Source organism: Cryptomeria japonica, chromosome 10 (assembly GCF_030272615.1).
Source record: "Cryptomeria japonica chromosome 10, Sugi_1.0, whole genome shotgun sequence".
In the NCBI taxonomy this organism is placed as follows: Eukaryota; Viridiplantae; Streptophyta; class Pinopsida; order Cupressales; family Cupressaceae; genus Cryptomeria; species Cryptomeria japonica.
Window position 1 is genome coordinate 206,546,619 of NC_081414.1, and position 25,694 is coordinate 206,572,312.

At 35.3% G+C, this 25,694-nt stretch overlaps 1 protein-coding gene across 1 annotated transcript; it reads left to right on the top strand.

Annotated features, from left to right (window-relative positions):
- Window positions 1–2,244: 2,244 nt before the first annotated feature.
- LOC131859549 (putative pectate lyase 21) lies at window positions 2,245–4,762 on the top strand. Its single transcript, XM_059213455.1, has 3 exons — window positions 2,245–2,413; window positions 3,332–4,001; window positions 4,116–4,762. Exons 1-3 carry the CDS (start codon window positions 2,260–2,262, stop codon window positions 4,489–4,491), a joined length of 1,200 nt encoding a protein of 399 aa, XP_059069438.1. The 5' UTR covers window positions 2,245–2,259; the 3' UTR covers window positions 4,492–4,762.
- The last annotated feature ends 20,932 nt before the right edge of the window (window positions 4,763–25,694 follow it).

Sequence of the window (25,694 nt, forward strand, 5' to 3'; positions counted from 1 at the left end):
GAGAGAGAGAGAGAGAGAGAGAGAGAGAGAGAGAGGGGGGGGTGGTGGTTGAGGGAGAGACTAGAGGGAGAGAAAGCCAAGGTGCAAGAGAGGGAGGGAGGGAAAGAGAGGGAGAAACTAGAGAGAGAGGTAGGGGTTAAGGAAGAGAGAGAGGGGGAATCTAGGTAAGGAGAGGGAGAGACCAGAGAGAGAATGCTAATATGAGCATGTTGATTACTGAAATTTGACTAAGTCTGAAATTTTATGAATACTCTAAAAACTAGAATTTGCATTATAACTCCTAGAGATCTAAAACCACTCTCAAACATCCTGCCAATATATACATAAAATATATACTTAAATGTTATATTTTATGTATGTTTTTCAGAGAGATGGAGTCAAAATGAAAGATAATTTGTACTTTTCAAAATGAAGATGCACTTATAAAAAATGCAATGCCATTTGGCGCACGCCAAATTTGGTGCTCACATTATTTGGCGCTCGCCTTATTTGGCGTGACCAAACCTTAGGTTCGGCACGCAAAATAAGGTGCATGCCTTATTTGGCGTGCACAAAGGGCTTGATGGGGGCCAAAAAAATTTTTGGCATCTTTTTGGTCCCCCATGTTTGTGCACTTACCCTATATATATATATATATATATTAAAAAATATATATATTAAAATTAAGAGTAAGTGTTAAAGTTAAAAATTAATCATTTTGAATATTCATAAATATATTTTAATGACGGGTGTTATTTAAAATTAGGGTATCTCTAGAAATATTTACAACTCAACATTCAAAGATATAACGTGTCATATTGTAAGATTGGGGTTGTTGAAGAGATTTTGATGATTCTTAATATTTATAGATAAATGTATTGTGCTATCTTATTAAATTGAGGTTGATCTTTTATTTTTTAGTGAATAGGTGTGTTAGTTTCTATTAATTTATTAATATATACACATGTCCATGAAAAAAAACATACGCAAGATCACTCTTTACAATCACATTGGTTGCCCAAAAAGCAAGAAAATATAAATAACAAAAAAGGGTTAAGCAACACTAGTGGGAGGCAAAGGGGGTTGATTTTGATGAATCATTGTATTTATAGATATTGTATCATAACAACTTTTAAAACTGAGATAGATAAAGTTTTAGAACCCTAGCATTTGGTTTGAGTTATTTTATTATTAAATTTTTGAACAAAATGATTAGGATTTGATCTAGGAAATAAGAGAAACATAAATAAACATATTTTAAAAGTTAAAAATATATATTTTAATAGTAAGATTTGAATATTAAGTTATATAAAAGAAAAAATTTAAATATTGTTTATATCGTTATATTTTATAAGATTAAGAGTAAGTTTAAAGTTAAAAATTGATCATTTTTACTATTTATAAATATATTCTAATGAGGTTTGTTATAAAATTAGGGTATCTTAAAAAATATTGATAACCTAATGTTAAAAAAAAAATAACGTGTCATATTATGAGATTGATGTTGTTGAAGAGATTTAGACGATTCTTTGTATTTATAGGTAAATGTATCTTGTCATCTTATTAAATTGAGGTTGATTTTTATTGTTTTATTTTTTATGAATACTATAAATCTGTACACAAATTCACAAAAAAATAGAGGAGGACACAAGATCACTCCTCATAATCACATGGGCAACAAAAAGCAAGATAACAAAAATAACAAAAATAACAAAAAAAGCAGCTTAGGAGAGGGGGTTGATTTTGATAAATCATAGTATCTACGGATATTGTATCATAACAATTTTTAAAACTGAGATAGATAAAATTTTAGAACACCACCATTTGACTTGAGTTATTTTATTATTAAATTATGAATATACGGATTAGGATAGATCTAGGAAATAAGAGAAACATGTTTTCTGTGAAGAAGATAAGTATTCTTGTCATTTTTGCAGTTTCTAGATACCAGATCCACTATTATTTTGACATCTTTTAGTTTAATGATAAGAATTGAAAAGTATTGATTCTACCAAATTTACAAAATATATATTTTAAAATCACGATAGTAACAACATCATTCCCCATACACCGAAACAACAAAATCTTGAAACCTTGTTCTGATTAGGGTTTGGTATCATTATGGCTAAAATTTGTATATATACCCTTCCATTACACCTACTGCATCATTGCTTGGAATATAGAAAGTTCTTTTTTGTGAATTGCCTGTAAGGAAAACAAGGAAAGAGCTTGAGATTAGATTACTTAGCCAGAATTCTTTGTGTGATTGCTTGCGAGGAAATGGAGAACACAACCATGTACTTGGTGATGGCTGTCTTTATCTTTGGATATACTGTTGCTGGTTCAGCAATGCATGACCATGGTCATGCAGCTGGTGACAAATTTCTGAAGAATGAAAGTGATTCTTTTGTGGGATCATTGCGAGCGAGAAATGGTATGTGGCATGGTATAATAAAATACTATTGGGTTTTATGAAACACTGGTAGTTTTATCATTTTCATTTGTTTAAAATTCATATTTCACATGAATAGATATGTTTCTTGGATGAACAGGAAAGAGTTTCACATTCTAGGATGAACAGAGTTTTTTCTTGAAAATAAATAATTTTATTTTGTTTTTAAAAGAATAGATTGTTTAATATTCCTGGATTAATTATTGCTGGCTCAGCAGTGCATGACATTGGTCATACAGATGGTGCGAACAAATTTTTCTGAAGAACGAAACTTTTCCTTTTTTTGTTAGCTCTGTGTATATTTATTCTTCTGTATTTGGGTTTTATAAAACGCTGATAGATTTATAATGTTAATTCGTTTATAATTCATTTAGAAATGATGAATTATGGAGTGTGGTTAAAAATGTTGATTAAAAAATTATTACACAATCTGAATTGGAAACAGTTTTGACCAATGAACAGATTTGTTTTTTTAGATTAACACAATCTTTTTTTATGATTATTATGTATTATGATTTTAGAATTTTCATTCTTTTATAATTCATTTTTGAATGATAGATCATATAAATGATTCAAAATGCTGATGAGAAAGCTACACAATCTAATTCAAAAACAGTTTTGACCAATGAATATTTGGATGGATAGAATCTTTTCTTAAAGATTATTATGTTTTTTCATAATTTGATTGTTTAATAAATGTTAGGAATTTTTTTTTGATTTTTTAAATAACCCAGCTCCTCTCCTCTCTGCTATCTGCTATCTCCCACCTTGACCTGGAAAGCACAGATCCGTGCATTAGTTTTATGCTGAGGAAAACATATAGCTTACATGCAGTGCTTGGGCCCTTTCCCTGTAAATATGATTCAGAATCTAATTTTTTTTTTATGATGGTGCAAGCAGGTCCAATGCCTTGGGTAGGAACTACAGGGCGACTGTGCAAAAGATCTGACGGTACCAAATGCCAGTTCTCCAGCTGCGGGTTAGGGCGTCTTCTTCCAAAATGTGCCATTGGATTCGCAAGGGGTGTCAAAGGCGGGCGAAAAGGACTGTCTTATACAGTCACCAGATCTGATGATAACCCCACAAATCCTGCTCTTGGTACATTGCGTTATGCTGTGAGCCTCTACTCTGCCAGCCCTAGAGGAGTGTGGATCACCTTCTCCCATGACATGAAAATTCAGCTAAAACAAATGCTGCATGTCTATAATCGAACAACCATAGATGGCAGGGGAGTGAGGGTAACCATCACTGGATATTCAATTGAGCTGAACAAAGTCCAAGATGTTATTCTTCATAACCTTCAAGTCAGTGACATCAACTCTGATACAGTTCACATATTTGAATCCAAAAGGGTCTGGGTTGATCATTTAACTTCCTTTAATGGCCAAAGAGGTTTGGTATCTGCTGTTCAGGGTTCTACTGATATTACTATTTCAAATTGTCGTCTGTCAAATAATCACTACAATATGTTATTGGGTAAAGATGATTCAGACACAATTGACAAACAAATGCGAGTCACTGTGTATAGAAACTGGTTCAAAGATACAGACCAACGCAATCCTCACTGCAGGTAAGTTTCCGCTGATATCATCAATGGAAAAATAACCCAAAATTTCTCTGGATTTTTTAACTTCATACACCATTTTTGTTTTCACTATAATGGGTTTCTTTCCTTTTCTTTCAGGTGGGGATACTGTCATGTTGTGAACAATCTATATGAAAACTGGGGATCATATGCAATTGGGGCAAGAGTTCATGCACAGATATACTCAGAGAAGAATGTATTTGTACCTGGAAAAGACTCTGAAGTAACTGAATGGTACCCGGGGTATGAACTTAAGTGGGACACCACTCCTAAGATCCAGTCCAATGGTGACCTACTTCTATATGGGGCTACATTTCATCAATTCCTCTACAATGGGCCTGTGGTTGCTCCTCCTTACAAAAACCACAGGCAGTATCCTCCTGTCATTAGCACAGGAAAACTACCACGTCTTCTTGGTTACTGCTCTGGTGTTCTTCTCAAAGAAAGTGTCCGTTCTTGCCTTCTGCGTGGATAAACGACAGTAATTGTTTAATGGGTTTGAAGTGAAAAAAGTTGATTGTGCAATTATTTGTATGATGTTTAAACGTTGTTTCATGTCACTCTAAGGATCGAAGATTTTGTTGTTTCCAGAACAGTACTATGGGTAGCTCTCCTTACTATGCATAGCTCTCTTTATTATGCATTTCTTATTGTGACATGAAAATATTGTACGCCTTACTATGCATAGTTGCGGATTGTTTGGTCAAGAGGATTTTCAATCAAATGAAGGATTGAAATTTTGTAAATATGAGACACTTGCTTGTGTAGTTGTTTCATATATTGGAGCAGTTTTTCTGGATGATAAGAATGTATAATTTTTTGTTTTTGGTTGGGCTGCAGGTTTTTCTTGTTTTGTAATTTTCTTTGTGCTTAATAAGTTTTTGAAATTTTTTTAGGGTTTTATACAAATTTAGATTGTTTAGACACACCAGCTATAGGTGGGACCTCTTTGATTAATAGGATAGATTTTTTTAATAAGAAAAATTTGATAACACAATTAAAATTCTAAATATAAAACCAGCAAGAAAATTAATTTACAAATATTATTTTTTATCTTCATTATATCAATATATGCACATACTATTAAATTAATTTTATTTTTACTATAACATTTAAATTTTGAAGATGTTTAATTTAATTTTCCACAAAATTTAATACATTATGAGATTCAGTGGAATTTAACTTTTTTCAGATGGTCATTTACTTTTATTGACAATATGCATGAAATTAATCTTTTGTTACTACATAGGTTTCATTGACCCACTAAGTGTAATGAATGAAAATTCAATGCACAACTAAGACTTTAAAAAGTACTATTTTCTGCTTCCAATTTTGATAAACTATTCATTAATTTACTTATATGAAATGTGACATTCTGGTTTTACTAATTAATATTTTTATATATACATTATTTATAACATCTCATCTACAATATGTTACTTTTGATATTTTTAGTTTATGGTTTTACTAATTAATATTTTTATATATACATTATTTATAACATCTCATCTACAATATGTTTCTCTTGATATTTTTAGTTTTGGTAACAACTTGCTTAGTTAGGATATGCTGCGTGTAACTAATTTTTAATCTTGTTTGAAGAAATGTATATTATTTTACAACAAGTATCTTATATTTAATAATTTTCTTTTAAGGAACTAGATTATTGCTAATTTTTTTAATATGATTAAATTTTGTTATAATATGATCATTTTCAGTATCTTTATATATATATATCTATATCTCTAATTGAGTCTTAACATAATCGTAAATTAAGGATTTAATCTAAGCCTAATCTAATACCAACTTTAAACATAATCCTATTTTAACCATAATGAACTATTTTTTATTGAACTTTAAACTCAAATATAATTATATATCAATAAGATTAAATATAATCTAAATATTTTTAAATTCTTTCTATATATATAAAACATAAAAAATATGAATTAATAATATTATTTTTACTTAGATTAGGGTTATTCTCATGCCTTTTAATAATATTAAATTTTGATAAGAAAATAATATTATAAATATAATAATAAACAATAGTATAAGAATAATATAATATTTAGAATAACAATAGTTTAGTTATTATAATATTAAATTACAAAAATAATCGACTAATGTTAGCTTCTATAAGTTTATCTATATTATATGAATATCTGGATACACAATATTAAATAATCGACTAATTTAAACTTTTAATAACCCATTTTATATATAAAATTAAATAAACATTGATTATGTTTGACCTATCATGAACTTTTAATTTTAATTAGGTACAAGAAATTCAATAAGCCCCCTAAAGGATTAAAACATTAATGAATTTTAAAAATTGAATGGTGGACAAACAACAAGAGCTAGGGTTTCGTAGGTTCCAAGGTCTTTCAGGATATGGTAGGGTGCAAAATTCATGGCCCTTCAAGGTCTTTCAGGATATGGTAGGGTGCAAAATTCATGGCCCTTCAAGGTCTTTCAGGATATGGTAGGGTGCAAAATTCGTGGCCCTTCAATTGTAGAAATGGAGGATGGGTGCAACAGTAGATGTGGCGACCACCACAAAGAGCATGGAAGTCTCTGATAAAAAAATATTCAAACCTGGATTTGAGACTTCTTTCTAGTAGGTTCAAGTCACAAGAAACAGATGGGGTTTCACAAACATATGAACAAATGCCCCCTTTGACTTCGAGAACATAGAGAAGAAGTTTTGGAGGCAAAAAACACAGGGTATCGTGCAACAATCTAAGAAGGTTAACCAATATCCTGAGAAATGCCGCAATTATCTTACTAATGGTAGATGGACAAGCTTGGAATGAATTTGTTAATCTTTTTAAGGAATAGGCTTTCTTTATGAAATGGAGTGGGTCGTGGCCTGTTTTTAGGAGGGTAAGAAAATGGTGTAATGAGAATTGGGGGGAAGCCATTATTTTGAAAACCCTTCCAAATGGATTTTATCTTGTTATATGTCCTTGTGCTAAAGACCAAGAATGGATCTTTAATAGTGGTCCCTTTTTTATTAGGGGAAAGGCTTTTACATTAAGGATTGGACTCTGAATTTTAACCTAAAAGAGGAATTCATAACTGAGGTGCCGATATGGATATGTTTATACAATTTGCCACATGAATATTGGGATAGTAAAACCATATAACTGATAGGTAACAAGTTGGGTGCCTTTGTTAAAGCGGATGAGGCCATATAAAGTAAAGACTACAATATTTATACCCATATATGCATCCTATGGCAAGCAAATCATCCTCTCCCTCAAATGGTGGAGTTAAAATTTGGGAAGGGAACTTGGGAGCAAATGATTGAAGTTGAGGAAATGATAGAGATGTGTAGTGCTTGTAAAGGAGATGGACATCCCGCAAGAGAATGCTTGTTTTTGGACAAAGGGAAAGGCCTAGACTAAAATATTCTAACAGATGTTTTGTTTATGAAAGAGAAATCCTTTTTAACTGAAAACACTGACTTTGTGAAGGTCATGTTGAAGGATTGGGAAAATCCTGTTGAGGAAAGATGGAACCTAAGATTGTTCGATAATAATATTGAGGAATGAACATAGATTTCAATTGAGGTAACCCCTAAGGAATATATGGGACATGAATATGAAGATATGGTAATACCTGCTAGAAACCTCTCAGAGATGGAGTATGTTAGGATAGAGTTAGAGTCTCAGACAAGGGATGATACTGGCCAAATTTTTAAGGATGTAACCATGGAAGCAACGCAAAAGAACCAACAAGATGATGCTTGGCTAGATGGTAAGCCCAAGGAATCTCCACAGCCTATTAATACCCCTTATAATGAGATGATAAGAAATGACATTGGCAATTTTGTTGGAGGGGACTCATATCAAACCTGAAGAGTGGAAGTTGGTGAAAACTCTCTTATTAACACCTCAAGTTTTCAAATTGATAAAGGAACCCGAGGCGATATGAGGGGGCGAAAACCAGAGGGAATACTGGTTAATGAACATATGATTTCATAAAGTTTACTTCAAGACAAGGATCAAAATATCTATGAAAGAATAGAGGAGGAAGAACTAGTCTTTAAAGATATTCAAATTTCCCCAATCAAAAATTTAGATAGCTCTTTCAAGGATATAAGGGAGGATGGGAGCTTTTATGAGGAGTTGGAGTCAAAATCTCAAACAAATGATGAAAATGAGGAGGGAGATGATTTGGTCCTGAATGTGGTTTTAGGTATAAAGGAAAAGAGATCTTTGGAACAAATAGTATCAAAGTAGAACAAGGTGAAGATTGGTGAACATAAGAAGTGAGGTCCAAAATCTACTAGGAGGAAGTTGGAAATTGTAGGTAGTGCTGTGAGTTAGAAAAGAATTAGATCAAGAAAAGGCTACGCCTTTTCTCAGGAGAAATGAAGGTCTTATCATGGAATGTCAAGGGCTACAATGCTTGTCACAAGATCTGTTTGATCAAAAGATGTCTTGATAAAATGAGGCTAGATGTGGTGCAATGAAATTAAGTGGAGATGGTATAAACTCCTTCTGTAGACACTTCAATACTTGTAAATGTCATGTGGTTGAAGCTGTAGGGGCCTCGAGTAGATTAGGACTCTTATGGAAAGAGGCAATGGCAGATATACAGGTAATCAGAATATAACGTTCCTGGCAATGGGTAAATGTGATGTCCAAACAATTGTAGGATAATTTATTTATGATTATTTATGGACCCAATAATATCTCTGAATTGAGAGGTGTCTGGAACACAATTAAAGAGCTTTTTTTTGTCAGTAAGGATATGTTATTCGTGCTAGAGGGAGATTTCAACGCCATTTTAAGACCTTTAGATAAAAGAGGAGGAATGGGATGGCATAATCAGAAACAAAGGGATTTAAGTGATTTTGTGACACAGAATGATCTTTTTAAAATCCAATTCAAAAGTGGGGAGTTTACTTGGACTAATAGAAGAAGTGGTTTTGTTAATATTGCTGAAACATTGGATAGATAAACACTCAATGGAACTTCTAGGATGAGATTCTTCCTATTACTAGGTCAGATCATTATCCCATAAGTGTGAGTTCTCAAGATGATATTGCACCTCAATGATGCCCTTTTCAATTTGAAAAAATGTAGTTGAGAAAAGAGGGCTTTATGGAATTAGTTGTTGAATGGTGGTTGAATGTGCCACCAAGAATTAGTAACAAAGCCTTCATTTTCTTTAAAAAAATTCAATTCATAAAGGAACAACTGAAGAAATGGAATAGGGAAGTCTTTAAGAATATTTTCACTAAAAAACTCAGGATTGAGAAAAATTTAAGTGATCTACATACAAAGGTGATTGAAGGTGTAATGAGTGAGGGTGATTTTTTGATGGAGAATGAACTCAATAAATAGTAATATGCAGAGATTCTGGCAAGGGAAGAATTTTTTTCGAGATAAAAGTCTAGAGAAACATGGCTCAAGGACGATGATTGCAACACAAATTTCTTTCACAATTTAGTTAAGGTGAGAAGATCCTGTGACAAATTTTTTTCTATTCAAGACTCTCAAGGTAATACCCTCAAGGAAAAGGATGAAATTTGCAACGAAGTTGTAATTTTTTTTCTCAATATCCTTAAGGAAGACTCAAAATATCCTCCATAGATTGGCAGACATTCTTGATGTCATTCCAAATTGTGTTACAAATGCTCAAAATGCAATGTTATATAAACCAGTGTCACAGGAAGAGGTCAGGGTTTCTCTCTTTAACTTAGGAGGTGATAAATTGCCTAGACCTAATGGTTTTCCAACTCTTTTTTTTCTAGAAAATGTGGAATGTTCAAGTTAAGGATCTTTGGGATATTGTGGAGGAATCTCGTGCGGGTGGTTTTGTATTAAGATATTTTAATAATACCTTTATTGATCTCATTCCTAAAATGGATGGAGTTTTAACTTTTGGTTATTTCCACCCCATCTCTTTATGCAATTTAGTGTATAAAATCATTTCAAAATTGAATGCAAATAGGTTGAAGTGTTTTCTAGATTCAGTTATTTTTTCAGAGTAGAGTGGATTTTCTCCAAATCGATTAATTTATGAAGGTATCATTGTGGCACATGAGACAATCCATTCTATTAGATCTACCTGCTTGGAAGGAATGTTAGTAAAGTTGGATATTAGAAGAGCTTATGATGAAGTGGATATAGACTTCCTTCTTGATGTGCTTAGAAAGTTTGGTTTTTGCTCAACTTGGGTGAATTGGGTTGAAAGTTGTATCAAATCTCCCCGGCTTTTAGTTTTAGTCAATGGCAGTCCGCAAGGTTTCTTTGAGTCTAAAAAAGGTCTAAGACAAGGGGACCCAATTTTACACTTTCTTTTCATCATTTTGGCTGAAAAACTAGGCATGCTTATTTCTATAAAAGGGAGTTATGGATCTTGGAGAGGTGTAAAAGTAGTTGTTGGTATAGATTCCATGTCTCACCTACAATTTGCTGACGATACCCTTTTAATGGGTGAAGCTTCTTTTAGGGAAGTCATATTAATGAAGGAGGTCCTAGATAGGTATAGTCATGCGTCTAGACAATGTATTAATAGGAGGAAATATGAAATTTTCTTTTTCAATACTTGTTGTCAAAAGCAAAGGGAAATCCGTTCTATTTTAGGTATGGAATTAGGTTCTCTCCTGGGGAGATACTTAGGGATTCCATTATTTGGGGGTGCCAATAAATCTATAGTTTGGAAAGATTTTGTGGATGTGTGCTTAAAACACATGGATGGATGGAAGAGTAGATGGTTAACTTCAGTTGGTCAAATTTTAATGCTTAAATCTATTATTTTGGCCATCCCTATCTTCTCAATTATGTGTTTGAAAATTCCAAAAAAGGTCATTAAAATCGTTGGACAAAGAATGAGGAAATTTTTCTAGAACAGTGCCAATGAGAAGGATAAAATTCCCCTTCTTGCATGAGATACAATTTGTTTGACAAAGGACAAAGGGGGTGTAGGATTGAGAGACTGGAATATCATGAATGAGGCTTTGGGAGCGAAGTTAGTATGGAATATACACTATCAATCATCCCAATTATGGGTGAGAATCTTAAGGGCTAAATATTTGAACTCTATGGAGGACGATAGGATTTTTACTATTCCTAATCCCCCTGCTTGCTCTAAAATGGAGAACTTTATTATTTCATGTCTTAGAGTAATTGTAGATCATTTATCTTGGTAGGTTGGTAGTGGCCTTAAAGCAAATTTTTGGGATGACCCATGGGATGAATTTCTAGCATTGAAGGAAAATGGTGATCTACATGATATTAGGCTCTAGAATGTACAACACTAGGGAGAAAAAGTTAGTGATTATCTAAATTTCCAGGAAGATGCTTTTAAAGGGCAATGGACCTAGAAACCTCTACAAAATGTGGAAATTTCAGACCAACAGAAAGCCTTAATGCAGGAGATTTTTAACTAAAGAAAGATTCTAAGAACAAATAAAGAAGATAAAGGTAGTTTGGTGTGGTGCTGTGAATGACAAATTTTTGGTCAAGATGGGTTATCAATTTCTGTGTGAGGGAGTTGGGGATGAGAACTGGCTAGCAAGTTTTTGTTAGGGAAAAAAATGTCTTTGAAAGGAAGGAGCCTTTGCATGGCTGGTAATCAAAGGTCGAATCTTAACTTGTGAAAGAAGAAAAAGACTAGGTATTGTGGCCTATCAAAATGTGTTATGTGCTCAGAGGATGAGGAAACTATTGATCACCTTTTGATTAGATGCAAGGTGGCAAGTGAATGTTGGGAGATGTTATTGAAATCACTCGGGTGGTATGGTCCACTCCTAGATACTCTAAAAAAAGTCTTTGAGGAATGACCGATGGTGTAGTATGAATCAACCTTTTCTAGCATTTGGAAGATAAGCCCTTCCATTGTGATTTGGGAGATTTGGAAGGAAAGAAACAAGTGAATTTTTGTAGGAAAGGAAGAGTTCATGGACAGATTAAATATGATCAACCATGCAATATAGGAAGTGGTGGGGGTGGCAGCTTCACAGTTTTATAATATAAAGGTTCCCTTTACCTTGGAGGATAAATGAATATAGGTGCAATGACAGGGTATTCGTTGTAGGCCCGTTAAGGGGCCTAACTGGGATAATCCAAAGTTAAAAAAGATAGTGGAGTTTTTGTGGGAAAAACCTTCAAAGGGTTGGTGGAAGATAAACTTTAATGGAGCATCAAAAGTGAATCCAGGACCATCAAGAGTAAGTTTTATTGTACGAGATTGGAAAGGGGACGTACTAGTACTAGGAGAAAAGAAATTAGACAATGGTACAAATAATGTGGCAGAGGATTTAGTCATATTAACAACTATTAAAATTGGTAGGAATTTAGGAGCGCTTAAAGTTCATCTGGAAGGTGACTCTTTAATTATAATTCAAGCAATAATAAAAGGGAACATAGAAGCATGACATTTACATAATTCGATTGAAAAAATTAGGGAAGAGTTAGCCTTATGTGAGGATTTTTGCATATCCCATGTGAGGAGATCAGGAAACATGGAAGAAAATGTCTTATCGAAGTGGGATTTAACTTTTGAGAATGTAGGCGAGTTAAGGTGTGAATATTTTATACAGTTGGCCACTGAGGAATTAGCAGAATGATTGAGAGGATTTATTGGAAGGATTTTAAGATGTGTACAACTTTATCAAAATTTAAATATTGCACTATCCAAAGTAGGGTGGTGAGAAAAAGATGGCAGAATGTAGAGGACATCACATTGAAGGTGGATGTGAATGACAGTTATTATGCTCATTTATGAGCCAACACTCCCCAATGCTTTGACAATTATTTTTCTTCTTGAAGAAGCTGTTGTGTTAGAGTGGAGTGGGGTGATGGTAGGTGTCTGCAAAGTGAGAATGGAGGCAAAATTCACTTTGTAGACCAAGAAACAACTATACTCATTTTATGGGGATGGAACAGAAAGAAGGTTACAAGGAATGTTTCTATTCCAAGACGAACAATTGGTGAAGTATGTGAAATTAATCCTGGGAAGGTTTTTGGCAACTTGAGACACAAATACAGGATAAATATGGATGTTTATTTGTTGATCTTGGCATGGGGGTTGGATGTTGGTGAACCTACGGAGGTGGTGAGAAAGGTGATTGAGAGAATATTACACAATGATTATTTGGAAGGCTTGGAATCCATCCTCGAATGGGATATTCTGGGGATAGGATTTTATGTGTGCAAGGGTATTGAATTTAAGCCTCATGAGTGCTTCAAGAAACCTATGTCTTTTATTCGATGATTGAATGGATGTTGCAGGGCACACCGCAGGATGAAAGCTAAACAAGGATGGGAAGCCTTGAAGTTTTTTGTGTAGATTACAGAGATCGACGAAGTGATTCAAAAAGAAAAGGTGGAAGTGGAAAGATTGGAGGGAAGAGTGTTGAGACCGCACAAGAGGAAGAGGATGACCCATAAGAGACCCGTTTTTATTCTTCACAAACAACACTGGCACACCCCAAGGTGAAACACTAGGCCGAATGAATCCCTTCGCCAACAAATCCTCTAGTTGAAATCTCAACTCACTCAACTCCTGAGTGGTCCGTCTGATAGGGAGCCTTAGAAATAGGCTCTGCTCTTGGAATCAAATCAATCCTGAAATCAATGTCGCACTTAGGCAACATACCTAGAATCTCACTTGGGAAAACATCTGAGAACTCCTGCAAAATAGGATGACAAGAAAAGACATCATCTCAAATCTCATCCTCATCCAACTCATCCAAACACTGCACTCTCTTACCCTGACAATCAATCTTAGCCTGATGAGACTCAAGCCATTCCATACCTAACACCACTCGATAGGATCCCAAAGATAAGACACAAAGATCTACTATGGTATAGAGAACACTCAAATCCAAAACACATCCATGCACAAGGGAATCGATAGCCATCTTGGATCCTATGGCCAACTAAACATGCCACTTATCAGCCTACTTTGCCACAACAAGCTTGCATCTCTCTACGAAAGAAGAAGAAATAAAAGAATCAGAAGCACTAGAATCAAACAATACCAAGAAAGAGATACCACCTATCTTACCTATAGTCTCATCAACTGTGCCTTGATGCTCGACTTGACAGTTATCAATTGCCACAAAAACACACTGGAATCTACCTGCATCACCAACTGTAGGCTCTGAAGCTGCGGGTCTCTGTCTTAACATTTGTTTGGATCTTTGAGGACACTAAGATGTATAGTGACCTAACTGACCACATGTGAAACAACTCCCTCTAGTGCAACCTCGAGCAACCAAAGGGGAACTAAACTGCTGCACAGTGCCTCTTCTCCAATATTGCATTTCAGGTGTATTTCATTGAAGATTCCACATTCATTGGAGTTCTTTATTTGCCTCAGCGAATGAGGGGAAGAATGAATTATTGTACAAACTTAGCATTGTTTGCGAAATGCATGTGCACATCAAAATCTATAAAGTTTATAAAGTATAAACTTTGTAATTCGAAAAGTATTTAAAACCACTTTCAAATTTGTCCTAATCTAATTTAAATATTTAAAAAATATTTTAAATAATTATAGTTTAAACTGTAGAGAAATGACAAATTTTTAGGTTCTCATGTCAGCTAAATAGTGTAATTCTACTCCATGCAAAGGATGCGCTAGAGCCACAAAAGTTTTGATTAATTAAGAAAAAGAAGTTTTCAAGATCTGAAACCTTTAACATAAGAGATTAATATAAGACATCTAAAAGTCCAGAGCATATAAACCTCTTACAAAATGACTGGCAAAAAGGCCAACAAACCAAAAAGACAGCAAATGAAAGAAACAACAAAGAAACTAGGAAAGCACTACATAACTATAGTCTTCAGAAGGTCCTCTGCCTTTTCACCAACTGGTCATAGGTATCCCCAACAACTTTGAGATCATCCAAGTCCTTGTTAGGTTTCATTTCTTTCTTTTTGCCTCTGATTCTAGTTCTGGGTCCTTGAGCATCTCCTGTGCCTTCAGTGTCAGGGTCAATATCTAGGGTCTCCTTCTCCTCGTCCAATTTGCTGATGAGAGTATTAGTATTGCTAGCAGAAATCTTCAGGATGCTTAAACTTTGTTCTGCAATACTCTTGAGGCAATCCTGAATTTTGCTGACTTTATTGGTAGTGCCTGAAATAGTTTGATCCATAGCGTCAGCAAGAGTTTTCCTTTCCAGCAGGTCTTTCTCTATTTTCTCATTTATGGGGTTGAAGGAGTCTCTAATATTTTTAGCTTTTGCAATGGTATTTTTAGGTCCTAAATGTAATTAGCCATAGTCTTCCCTTCCCCAGTGTTGATAGTTTTCAGAATCTAAATTTTGTGGCTGAGCTTTTTGTTGTCATCCACAGATTTCTTGTAACTAGTTATTAGCCACTCCATTGTGTCCATAAAACCTTGCGTACCCTCTGGAGGAGGGTTAGGGGGAGGATCAATCTTACTAGGGATGTCCTGTTCCTTTTTTGCAGTGTTTCAAACAGTAGTTGTATCGTCAACCCTAAGAGCCTCACCAGTGGTCACCTGCTCCAGGTTCTGTTTAGCTTCCGAAGTGGGTTAGTGCAGGATCAAGGGGTGCCAAAAAGTGGCGATGTGAAAAAAATAGCCTTCTTCACTTGCCTAAAAATGCAAAAATCCGTGTTGACTTTTTGCTTGGCCTAGGTGTCAGTACACCTTGGCCTGGTAATTACCTATCCAAATCAGATATCTGATTTTTATTTGTAATTTTAATTTAAAAAATATATTATATGTTACATATTATATAATATATAATCTATTATTATATTATATAATATATATTATATAATAATATATATAATATAATATAATATTATATTATATTATATATAATAATGTAATATTATATTATATTATATTATAATATAATATTATATATAATATAATATAATATAATATTATATTATATTATAATATTATAATATAATATAATATAATAATAATATATTTTTTTTACAAAAAAGATGGCTCGGCATGCGAAAAGCAGAATCAAGTCTCTTTCTCTTTGTGAACATCCCTTTCCACTGCGAGGTGTTTATCAGGGCTATGGAAATCGTTTTGCAGTTCTGGCTAGTGATGCTAGGGCAAACGAGATGAGCGGAGTAAAATCTCGAATCATCAAGCAAGAAGCTTTTTTCGCAAAAACAAAATACTCACTAGTTGATTTGGCTAGGGCTCCCCTTCCTTCGCTCCAAGGTAGGGATTGAAATTGGTAGTCGGTAAGGCGCCGAAATAACAAGGCAGAAGGGAAATCAAATTGTCTTAAACAAAATCCCAAACTTGGGTGGAAGGAAGGTTCTGTAAAACCTAATCGGACAAATAGGCCCTTGGCTTCTGTTACTAAAATGTTCATTGGCAAATCACCCAAAGCCAACCCCAGTGGGATAATCATTGATATTGATTCCCAAACAGTGGATATGTATCAAATGCATTGCAACGACATAATGTTTTTTTCCCGATGGAAAGGTTGGGGATCCCGACTGAACAAATTGCTAATTGGGTGGCGTCTTCTCTCAATAACAAGGTAAAAATTGACATCCTTCCTGATTAGTTCTTAGCTATTGAATGCGGTAATCAAAATTTAAGAAATTCATTGCTAAATAAGGGTTTATTAGAGTTCATGGGCTTAGGGTTTGACTGTTGGGGATGAAAAACCCTCTTTCATCCTTCGTAATTAAATCCATGCATGGTCAATAGAGCTATATCACTCGAAAAAATTCTGGTTGAATTACGAAACAATGATTTCTTAAGAATTTTAGGGAACAAAATAGGTAAATTTGTAGGAGTTAAAAAGTCAGCCTTAAGCTTCTTTAACCATCTTCTGATTGTTAACATGAATATGAACATTAAAACCATCAAACTAGTAACACTATGTTATGATAATCTATGTTTATCCCTTGAATTACCCTTCTACAATGGTCCTTTGGAATTTGAAAGACCAAGGAAGACTCCCTTTAAAAACGCTTTCCCTAAATCAATCTCTGAGTCGAGAATAGCTCCAATCAGATTTGTGGATTGGGGGGGGTTTCTCATTTAAGGGTTTTAATAATTCTAGCACTAATCACCCTGCCATGTCTCTGTGTCATCAATCCCCAATCAAGACCCTATGTTCCTCGCCCCAACCACTTCCCTCTGTTATCTCCCCAAGAGGTGACCCTTCTCTTGGGGTTAGTAACTTGGAAGAGGGGGAAATCTGTGAAGGGCTCCCCCAGAAAGAATAGCCCGGTATGACAAATATGTTACCATTGTGCTCTCTTACCCCACTAGAGAGAGTGAACTCCTCAAAAACTTCCCCTCTGCAGAATCTCATCACCCTATCACTATCAAAAGAAAAGGATAATTCTCCCCAAGATCTAGAAAAGGCTTCTCGGCATTATCAACAATTCTCCCCAGTCTCAAATCTTAAGACTCCTCTTGGGGAGGAGGCTTACCTTGCTTTGCCTTGGCCTGACCCTGTTATAACTATAGCTTCTGAGAGTGACCAAGTGTCTAAGGAGGTGGACATCATTGCCAATTATATAGGGGAAGAAGTAGTAAACGACCTCATGGATCAATTGGTTGATGAAATCTGTGATGATGAGGAATTGGAAAGACAAAGGGATTTCCTCGTTAATAATCTAGTAAATATTACTAGAGTTAACTTAGAAATAGATGAACTCTTCATAGCCTCAGAGAACTTGGAAAATCAACAACCTAACACTCTTGGCATTCTCTGTTTTGTTAAAAGAAAAGACTCTCCAGATTGTGCTAAATTCAGTAAAAGAAGGGGTGGAAGATCCCTTGCTGAATTAAGACTGAAGGATGGAGAGGCTAGAGGTCAATCCAAAATATCTACTCTTTTTAATGTAGGGGAGGGGAAGTTCCTTCCCACAGAGCCATGAAAATCATAACGTGGAATATTAGGGGATTGAATGCCCCTAACAAGCAATGCATCTTAAAGAGTTGTATCTCTAATTCTAAACCTGACTTAATGTTAATTCAAGAAACAAAAATGAACGCATCTGAGATTTCTCTCTTTGAGCAAAAACTAGGGGTTAGACAACTAAATCATTACCCGGCCACAGGTGCTTCAGGCGGCTATCATTTGGGATTCTAGAACCCTTTCATTCACACCATTAGAGATTCAATAGAACTGGATAGGAGGAGAGGTTGTAAGCTATAAAAATAACCTTAGATTCAAAATAATTAATGTTTATGGCCCCATCTAGAACAAGGATAAGGTGAAGGTGTGGATGGAACTTGAGACATTTCTTAAAAGCTTCCCGAATGACCTTAGTATCATTGGTGGAGATTTTAATGCCATCACTAAAGCTTTAGATAAGAGAGGAGGAAGTAGCAAGCTTCCCCCTTCAGCTGCATATTTCAATCTTTGGATCAATAGGAATTCCTTGCTGGAAATCCAGACGGCAGTCAATGCCTTTACCTGGAACAATAGAAGATCTAGTTTTTGTAATATAGCAGAGAAATTTGATAGGTTCTTTATCTATGGGGGGCTCTCAAAGCTAAATTACTCCTTGAAGGTAGAGCCTCTCCCTTTATCCAGATCGGACCATTTCCCACTCCAATTAAACTTATTATTTGACAATGCCCCTAAAAAATGCCCCTTCAAATTTGAGAATATGTGGTTTAGAGATGACAACTTTCTAAACTTACTTGAGAAATGGTGGAGTAGCTCCATTTTCTTAGGTTTGAAGATGTTTATTGTAGCTAGTAAGTTAAAGCTTATAAAAAGGAAGCTCTTAGAGTGGAATAGGACCAATTTTGGTAACATCTTTGACAAAAAAACCCTAATAAAGAATGATCTCAATATGGTTAACACTGAGGTACTTGAGAAGGGGATGGATGAGCATCTTTTCCTTAAGGAGAAGGCCCTAGTCTCAGAGTATGAAAAGATACTATCCTACGAAGAGATTTTTTAGAAACAAAAATCTAGGGAGACTTGGTTGAATGATGGGGACCAAAATACCAAGTTCTTCCACAATGGCACCAAGCAAAGGAGAGGGGTCAACCGAATTTCTAAGATTATGAACAGCCAAGGTTCCATTCTGTCTGAACCAGATAAGGTTGCGTCTGAAGTAGTTAAGTTCTATGAGAATATCTTAAACAATCTTGAAGGCTCTGACCTTAAGGGCCAACTCGATATCATTAGGAATATCCTGAAACTTATTACCAATGACCATAACCAAATCCTTTTAAAGAAATTCTTAGTGGAGGAGGTTAAATCTGCCCTCTTCAAGATGAATCCAGATAAAGCTCTCGGCCCGGATGGCTTCCCCACTAGCTTTTTTCAAAAATGTTGGGGTTTTATGGGAACAAAAATCACGGAGGCCTTGGAAGGGGTAAGGAATTTGGGAAAGATTCTTAAAGAAGTCAACAATACCTTCCTTGCCCTCATCCCAAAAAAAGAAAACCCGGAGAGCTTCAATGACTTCAGACCAATTGCTCTCTGCAACACTCTGTATAAACTTTTAACTAAAACCTTAGCAACCAGACTCCAAAATCTCCTTCCCTTAATTATTAGTGAGGAATAAACTGGCTTCATAATGGATAGATCAATCTATGATGGGGTGATTATCACCCAATAAGCTATTCATTCAGTTTAGCTTAACAAATCACTAAGCATGCTAATCAAATTAGACATAAGTAAAGCTTTTGATAAAGTTGATTGGTGCTTCCTCTGCAAATGCTTGGAGGCCTTTAGTTTTTCCAAAACCTGGATCAACCTTATCTTTGAATGCATATCCACCCCTAGATTCTCGGTTCTAGTTAATGGCTCCCCGAAAGGCTTCTTTAGTAGTTTGAGAGGGCTTAGGCAGGGTGACCCTATGTCTCCCTTCCTTTTTATTATTATGGCTGAATCCCTAGGCAGAGCTATTTTGATGGCCAAAGAGCTGGGGAAGATCCAAGGTATTCCCATCACTAGTGGCCTCCCCTCCTTTACCCACTAGCAATTCATTGATGACACAATGCTTTTTGGGCAAGGTGACACGGGGGAGGCTCGTGCCTTTAAAAACATTCTCAATTCCTACATGATGGCCTTGGGTCAAGAGGTTAATCTAGCTAAATCCGTTGTCTTTTTGTTTAACATAGACCCCCTTTTAGAAAAAGAAATCTGCAAAGTCCTGGAAATTAGTATAGGATCCCTTCCTTGCAAATATCTAGGCATTCCCCTTGACAGAGCTAGGAGACCCTCTAATTTATGGGACAACTTAGTGGATAAGATCAAATCTAGAATTAGCACTTGGAAAGGGAAATGGCTCTCCTCGGTTGGTAGGGCTACCTTGGTTAAATCGGTCTTATTAGCTATGCCCATTTTCTAGCTTTCCCTTCAATGGTTGTCCTCTTCCAAACTTGCTGAGATCAATAAGCATCTTAGAACTTTCTTTTGGTAAGGAACTGATAGCAACCACAAAATCTCACTCATTTCCTGGGACAAGATATGTTCACCCAAAGAGGACGGTGGTATTGGTACCAAAAACCTTCGAGACCAAGGTAGAGCATTGGGGGCAAAGCTGGTTTGGAGATTATTCAGATTTCCACACCTCAAATGGGCAAGATTACTTAACCTCAAGTACCTTAATGGAGATGATCCATCCCAAATCTTTAGGGAGCCCAACCCTCCTAGAGGTTCCTGCCTTTGGAATTTTATGCTTGATTGTAGGAAGATCATCTCGGATAGGTTAACCTGGAACCTAGGGTCTGGGGACAAAGCCCTCTTTTGGTCAGATTCTTGGGGAGGATATAAAGCCATTGAAAACATCCATGACTTTGGGATTACACAGGCCCTTCTTGAATTAAAAAGAGGTCCCCTATTAAATAGTTATCTCTCCCCTTCAAAGGAAGGGGTTGGTTGGCAGTGGATCGAAAGGGACGATGAAGCCATCTCGGAGGAGGACAAGCATAAACTCTTGTCAATTCTCAATTCTAGGAAATTTGTCCTAATTCATGATGAGGACAAGCTCATTTGGGAAGGCTCCTTAAAAGGAGAATAAAATTCCAAGGATGGGTACTCTCACATATCCAAAGCAGTTTTAAGACCTAAGGTAGAACTTCCATTGAATCTTTGCTGGGATAGAAATTGTCTGCCCAAGGCAGGCATTTTTTCCTGGCTTGCAATCCAAAGCAAACTCCTCACTGCAGAAAAATTTAAGCGTATGGGCTATGAGGGTCCTAGTAGATGTCCCCTATGTGAAGCAGAGGAGGAGGACACCAATCATATACTCCTTAACTGTCCCTTTGCTCATCAATGTTGGATCTAGTTCACCAATAAACTTGAATGGTCTGCAACCTTCCCCAACACCATCTTAGGGATGCTCATGGCTTGGCCTCTCCTTAGGCATGGTTGTCTCTTTGAAGGTTTATGGAGAGCTCTCCCATCATCCATAATCTGGGAACTTTGGAAAGAAAGAAATAGGCGCATCTTTAAGAATGAAAAACTAGATGTCCTAAGAATCATCAATAAGATAGAGTCAGCTGTCACTGAGTTTGTGAATAATAGACTCACCTCAGGTTCACTTAAAAATGATTCTATATCTTATTGGGATGAAAGGATTAAAAAATTATGGAAGGGCTTTTCCTTTCCCCCCTTTGTAGGTGAAGGTCCTCCGGCTAGCCTCCGATCTAGAGCAACATGCATATGGCAGCCCCCTGGTGAAGGGTGGCTGAAGTTAAACTTTGATGGGGCTTCCCACTGCACCCCAGGGAAAGCGGGGATAGGATGCATTGTTCATAATTGGGAAGGCAAGGAAGTATCATCCCTTGCCTCTCCGGCTGGCATCAATACAAACAATTGGGCAGAATTGTTGGCCCTGGTGGAAGGCTTGCTCTTATGCAGGAAACTTGAAGCTAAATGCTTAGATATTGAGGGAGATTCGGCTATAGTTGTCAATGCTCTAAGAAAAGGTAGCATGCCCAATTGGAAACTTAATACCTTTCTATCAAAGGCTATGGACCTATGCAAAGGTTTTGATAGGTTTACAGTTAATCACATCTATAGGGAAGGTAATAAAATGGTAGATGAGCTTGCCAACATGGGGGCTGATGGCATCAAGCTCCTGTCTTTGCCAACCTAAGACAAGATCTATCTTCATTCCCTCTCATCTCGTGTGTCTGGACCTTAGTCACCTCGGTTTAGCTCCATATTCAAACCATCCCTTGAACCTTGCAGTTCAGAGAATCATTAATCTTACAGACATATCTAGGCATATATAGAGAGTTTTCATTTCCATATTCAGATCTATGAAGAGATTCTAGGCGACCTCAAAACTTTCTCTAATATATATATGTGGATGTATGAATATATATAGTATATATACATGTTTATATATATATGTATGTGTGTATATATACATAGATACAAATACATACACACACTCAAACATTAATACATACATATATATATATATACACAATTATATGTATGTATGTATGGATGTATGCATGCACAAATGTATGTATCTACAAACATTCACACATATATTTCTTTAGTTATATATATAATTATATATATATATACATATCCTTAAGAAAGATATATCTATATATATATATATTTACATATATATATAAATACATTTTCATGTATAAGTTTTATATATATATTCATATTTATTAAGATATAAAATTATATATGTATAAACATATATTTCAATCTTATTTATGTCTAAGATAGGTTCGGATCCCAGCAAGTCTATCTTTAGATTTAGAGTCAGCCCTAATTGCTCAAATCCTCCAAACTGCTTATCCAAGACCCTCAGAGCCACTGTTTAAATATTCAATTATTTAATTAATCCTCTAGGAATTTCTCCTTTAACCTTACTCAGATAGGCTCTAAATCATATGGATACTTTGTGATGTAATTCGTATCATTTTCCTTTCTTTTTGGGCTATACCTAAGTTTAGCTATTGCCGCGATGTCACGCCTAGATAAGCTTGAGGATTAGAAGAAGACTAATCCATACATTAAATAAGTATAGGTTTATAAACATGATTTCATATCTCATCTAAGTATATGTGGCATGGATATAAAGCTAACATTATTAATGTAAGGATAACCTTCCTCTAAGATTTAAGCCTTTCTAGGTATCTATAGCTATATTTTCCATTGTCCGAACCCCTTTAGCTGGAGAGTTCAGTGGCTGTATGAATCATTATTGTTGGATATCACACATCAACTTCCTTTCTCGATCAATTCCTTTTGATGGCTAATTGCGAAAGGTGAGTTTATGTCTCCATAGTGATGGGACAGTTGAGATACCCTAGGCTTGATGGCTGCAAGGTTAATATTAATGATCTTACACCTTGAAATTCACACTCCATGTTTGATATTTACTATTTAATAATTGCTCATTATTTAGCTTTAAGAGTGCGAGTCCTATTTTGGAATGCTAAGTTTCTTCCTGCTAAGCAACAATGGATACGATGCTCAAACTTATGGGGCTGAAATGTCAGATGGCCTTTGTTGGTGAGATTAAGGACGAGAGGCTGAGAGGTATTCTTGTTCAACAGAACCCTTTGATTTCTGGAGCGGTAATGAAATTTCTTGGGAGGGATTTCATTATGAACGAGGATCGAAGCAGAGCAACCTCAGATATTGCCACAATGTTTCTAGCCCTGGCAATGTATACGGTGGTGAAATTATGTAAAAAGGTCTTCATTAAAGACATTCTTGGTGAATTGGAATGGGTTATGGTTAATATAGATGAAGAACTCACAACTCCCAAGCCACGGGACTATGATGTCCTAATCAGGAAAAATAACCCGGTTCCTCGCTTCCCTATTCTGGTTATTGAAGACCCAGTGGCTTTTGAAGCTCTGCGCTCTATCATAAGTAGGAATTTCCTATTTCTCTCTTGGATTCTCCAAGTAAAGAAACCCCCATGGGAGAAATGGTTGCAGAATTTATGGAGGCAGAAAATATCATGGTCGTCCCTGATCACATGCCTCTCCCTCGTTCCCTTGTTGCCCTCTTAGCAGAAGCACCAGAGGGCTCTAGGCCTCGTCCTCCCCACAAGCCGAGCAAGAAAGGATAAAGGCCCTGGAGTGGCATTCTTCAAGGACAAGGTCTCGTTATCAGATATAATCTTTTCTATTTTTAGAAGTTAAAGAATACTTAGAGACATTACGCTTAACAACCTTTTTATCCTTTTTTTGAAAAGGAATGTTACATAGATGATCTTTCAAACTTTTCCATTTAGACTTGAGATGGTTTTTTACTTGGCTATTTTTTGATTTACGAAGACATGGAGCTATTTAGCTAGGAGAAATATAAAGTAGGTGTTTATATAAAGGCAAAATATGGATTTCAATCTCTGTTTTTTCTGAAAGAAATCTACTTTCCCGAGTCTTTCTTATGTTTCTAGGCTAAAAAGGGGGAAGTGTCAATTATGCTTTGAGGCTATGTTTATAAGGATTTTTGTGCTTTGATATGGGTACTGGTAGTCTTAGTTTCCAGTAGTCATCCTAAGGCCCTCATTAGCACAAATCTCTTTCTAAAGATATATACACACACATATCTTCATACCTATTTATATATATAAACAGATATATATATATAGATATTCATATTTATACCCCCATATATACAAACATATTTTCATATATATATATATATATATATATATATATCTATAAACTCATATTTAAACTCATTCATAGTCATAAATCCATATATTGGCATATTCATATATATACATAGGTATACATGTAAACATATGTATACGTATTTATATATATATAAATATATATATTCTTATATATTTATACTCATATACTAATATATATATATATATATATATATACGTTTTCTTTCAAGATTATTCTTAATCATCAACCTATATAACTATATTTACATTAAGTGAGGAATATTTGCTGATTCTTGCCTTCTCTTAGTATGCAGCCTTCACATTCTTACATTCTTATCTTCAGTCTTAATAGGGTATCACTCTGGATAATAGATTAGGGTCACTGTGGCAGGCGATAATTTCTCCACTAAAATGTTTGATTATACTGGTTTTTTAAGCTGTTTACCATCTCTAGTAAAATAGGATTTTACCTATAGTTAACATTGAATGAGGCAATATAGTAGTGAGCATTGATTCTTTAAGACAAATGTATACATAGTCATAATGTAGCATTTTGCTCTGCATACCCAGTAAATTGTATACTTACTTCAGACATTAGCAAAGCACTTGATCGTATGTATTTTCTGGTATTTATTACTCTGATGATATATATTTTAGAATTCGTTTCTATGTGAGTATTCTAGCACCAGTAGCCTATCATATCTTAAGATTATGGTTTAAGGGTAGCTAATTCAGGGTCTAGATAGAAATTTATATCCTGCAGGGTATAATCATACTCTGTCATCCTCTTTGCTAGAAATAATGGAGATAGGGAAGGGAGACTAACTGAATCCCACTTACCTACTATTGTTATTGTAGCCTGGATCTCATCCTTCTCAAGGAGCACATCCAGGAGCATTAACAAGAGTGGTAAGTTGGAGACCCCCTAACTGATAAAGTCTTGGCTAATCACTCAGTTTCGAGTTTTTCATCTCTTATGCATATTCTGTGAGGATAGGTTTCACAGAATAATTTACTAAAGAATCTCTCTAGATGGATAGTTAAAATATTATTTATGATAAAGGATTGATCGATACTAACATATCTGCCTAGTGTTTTAATTACTAAC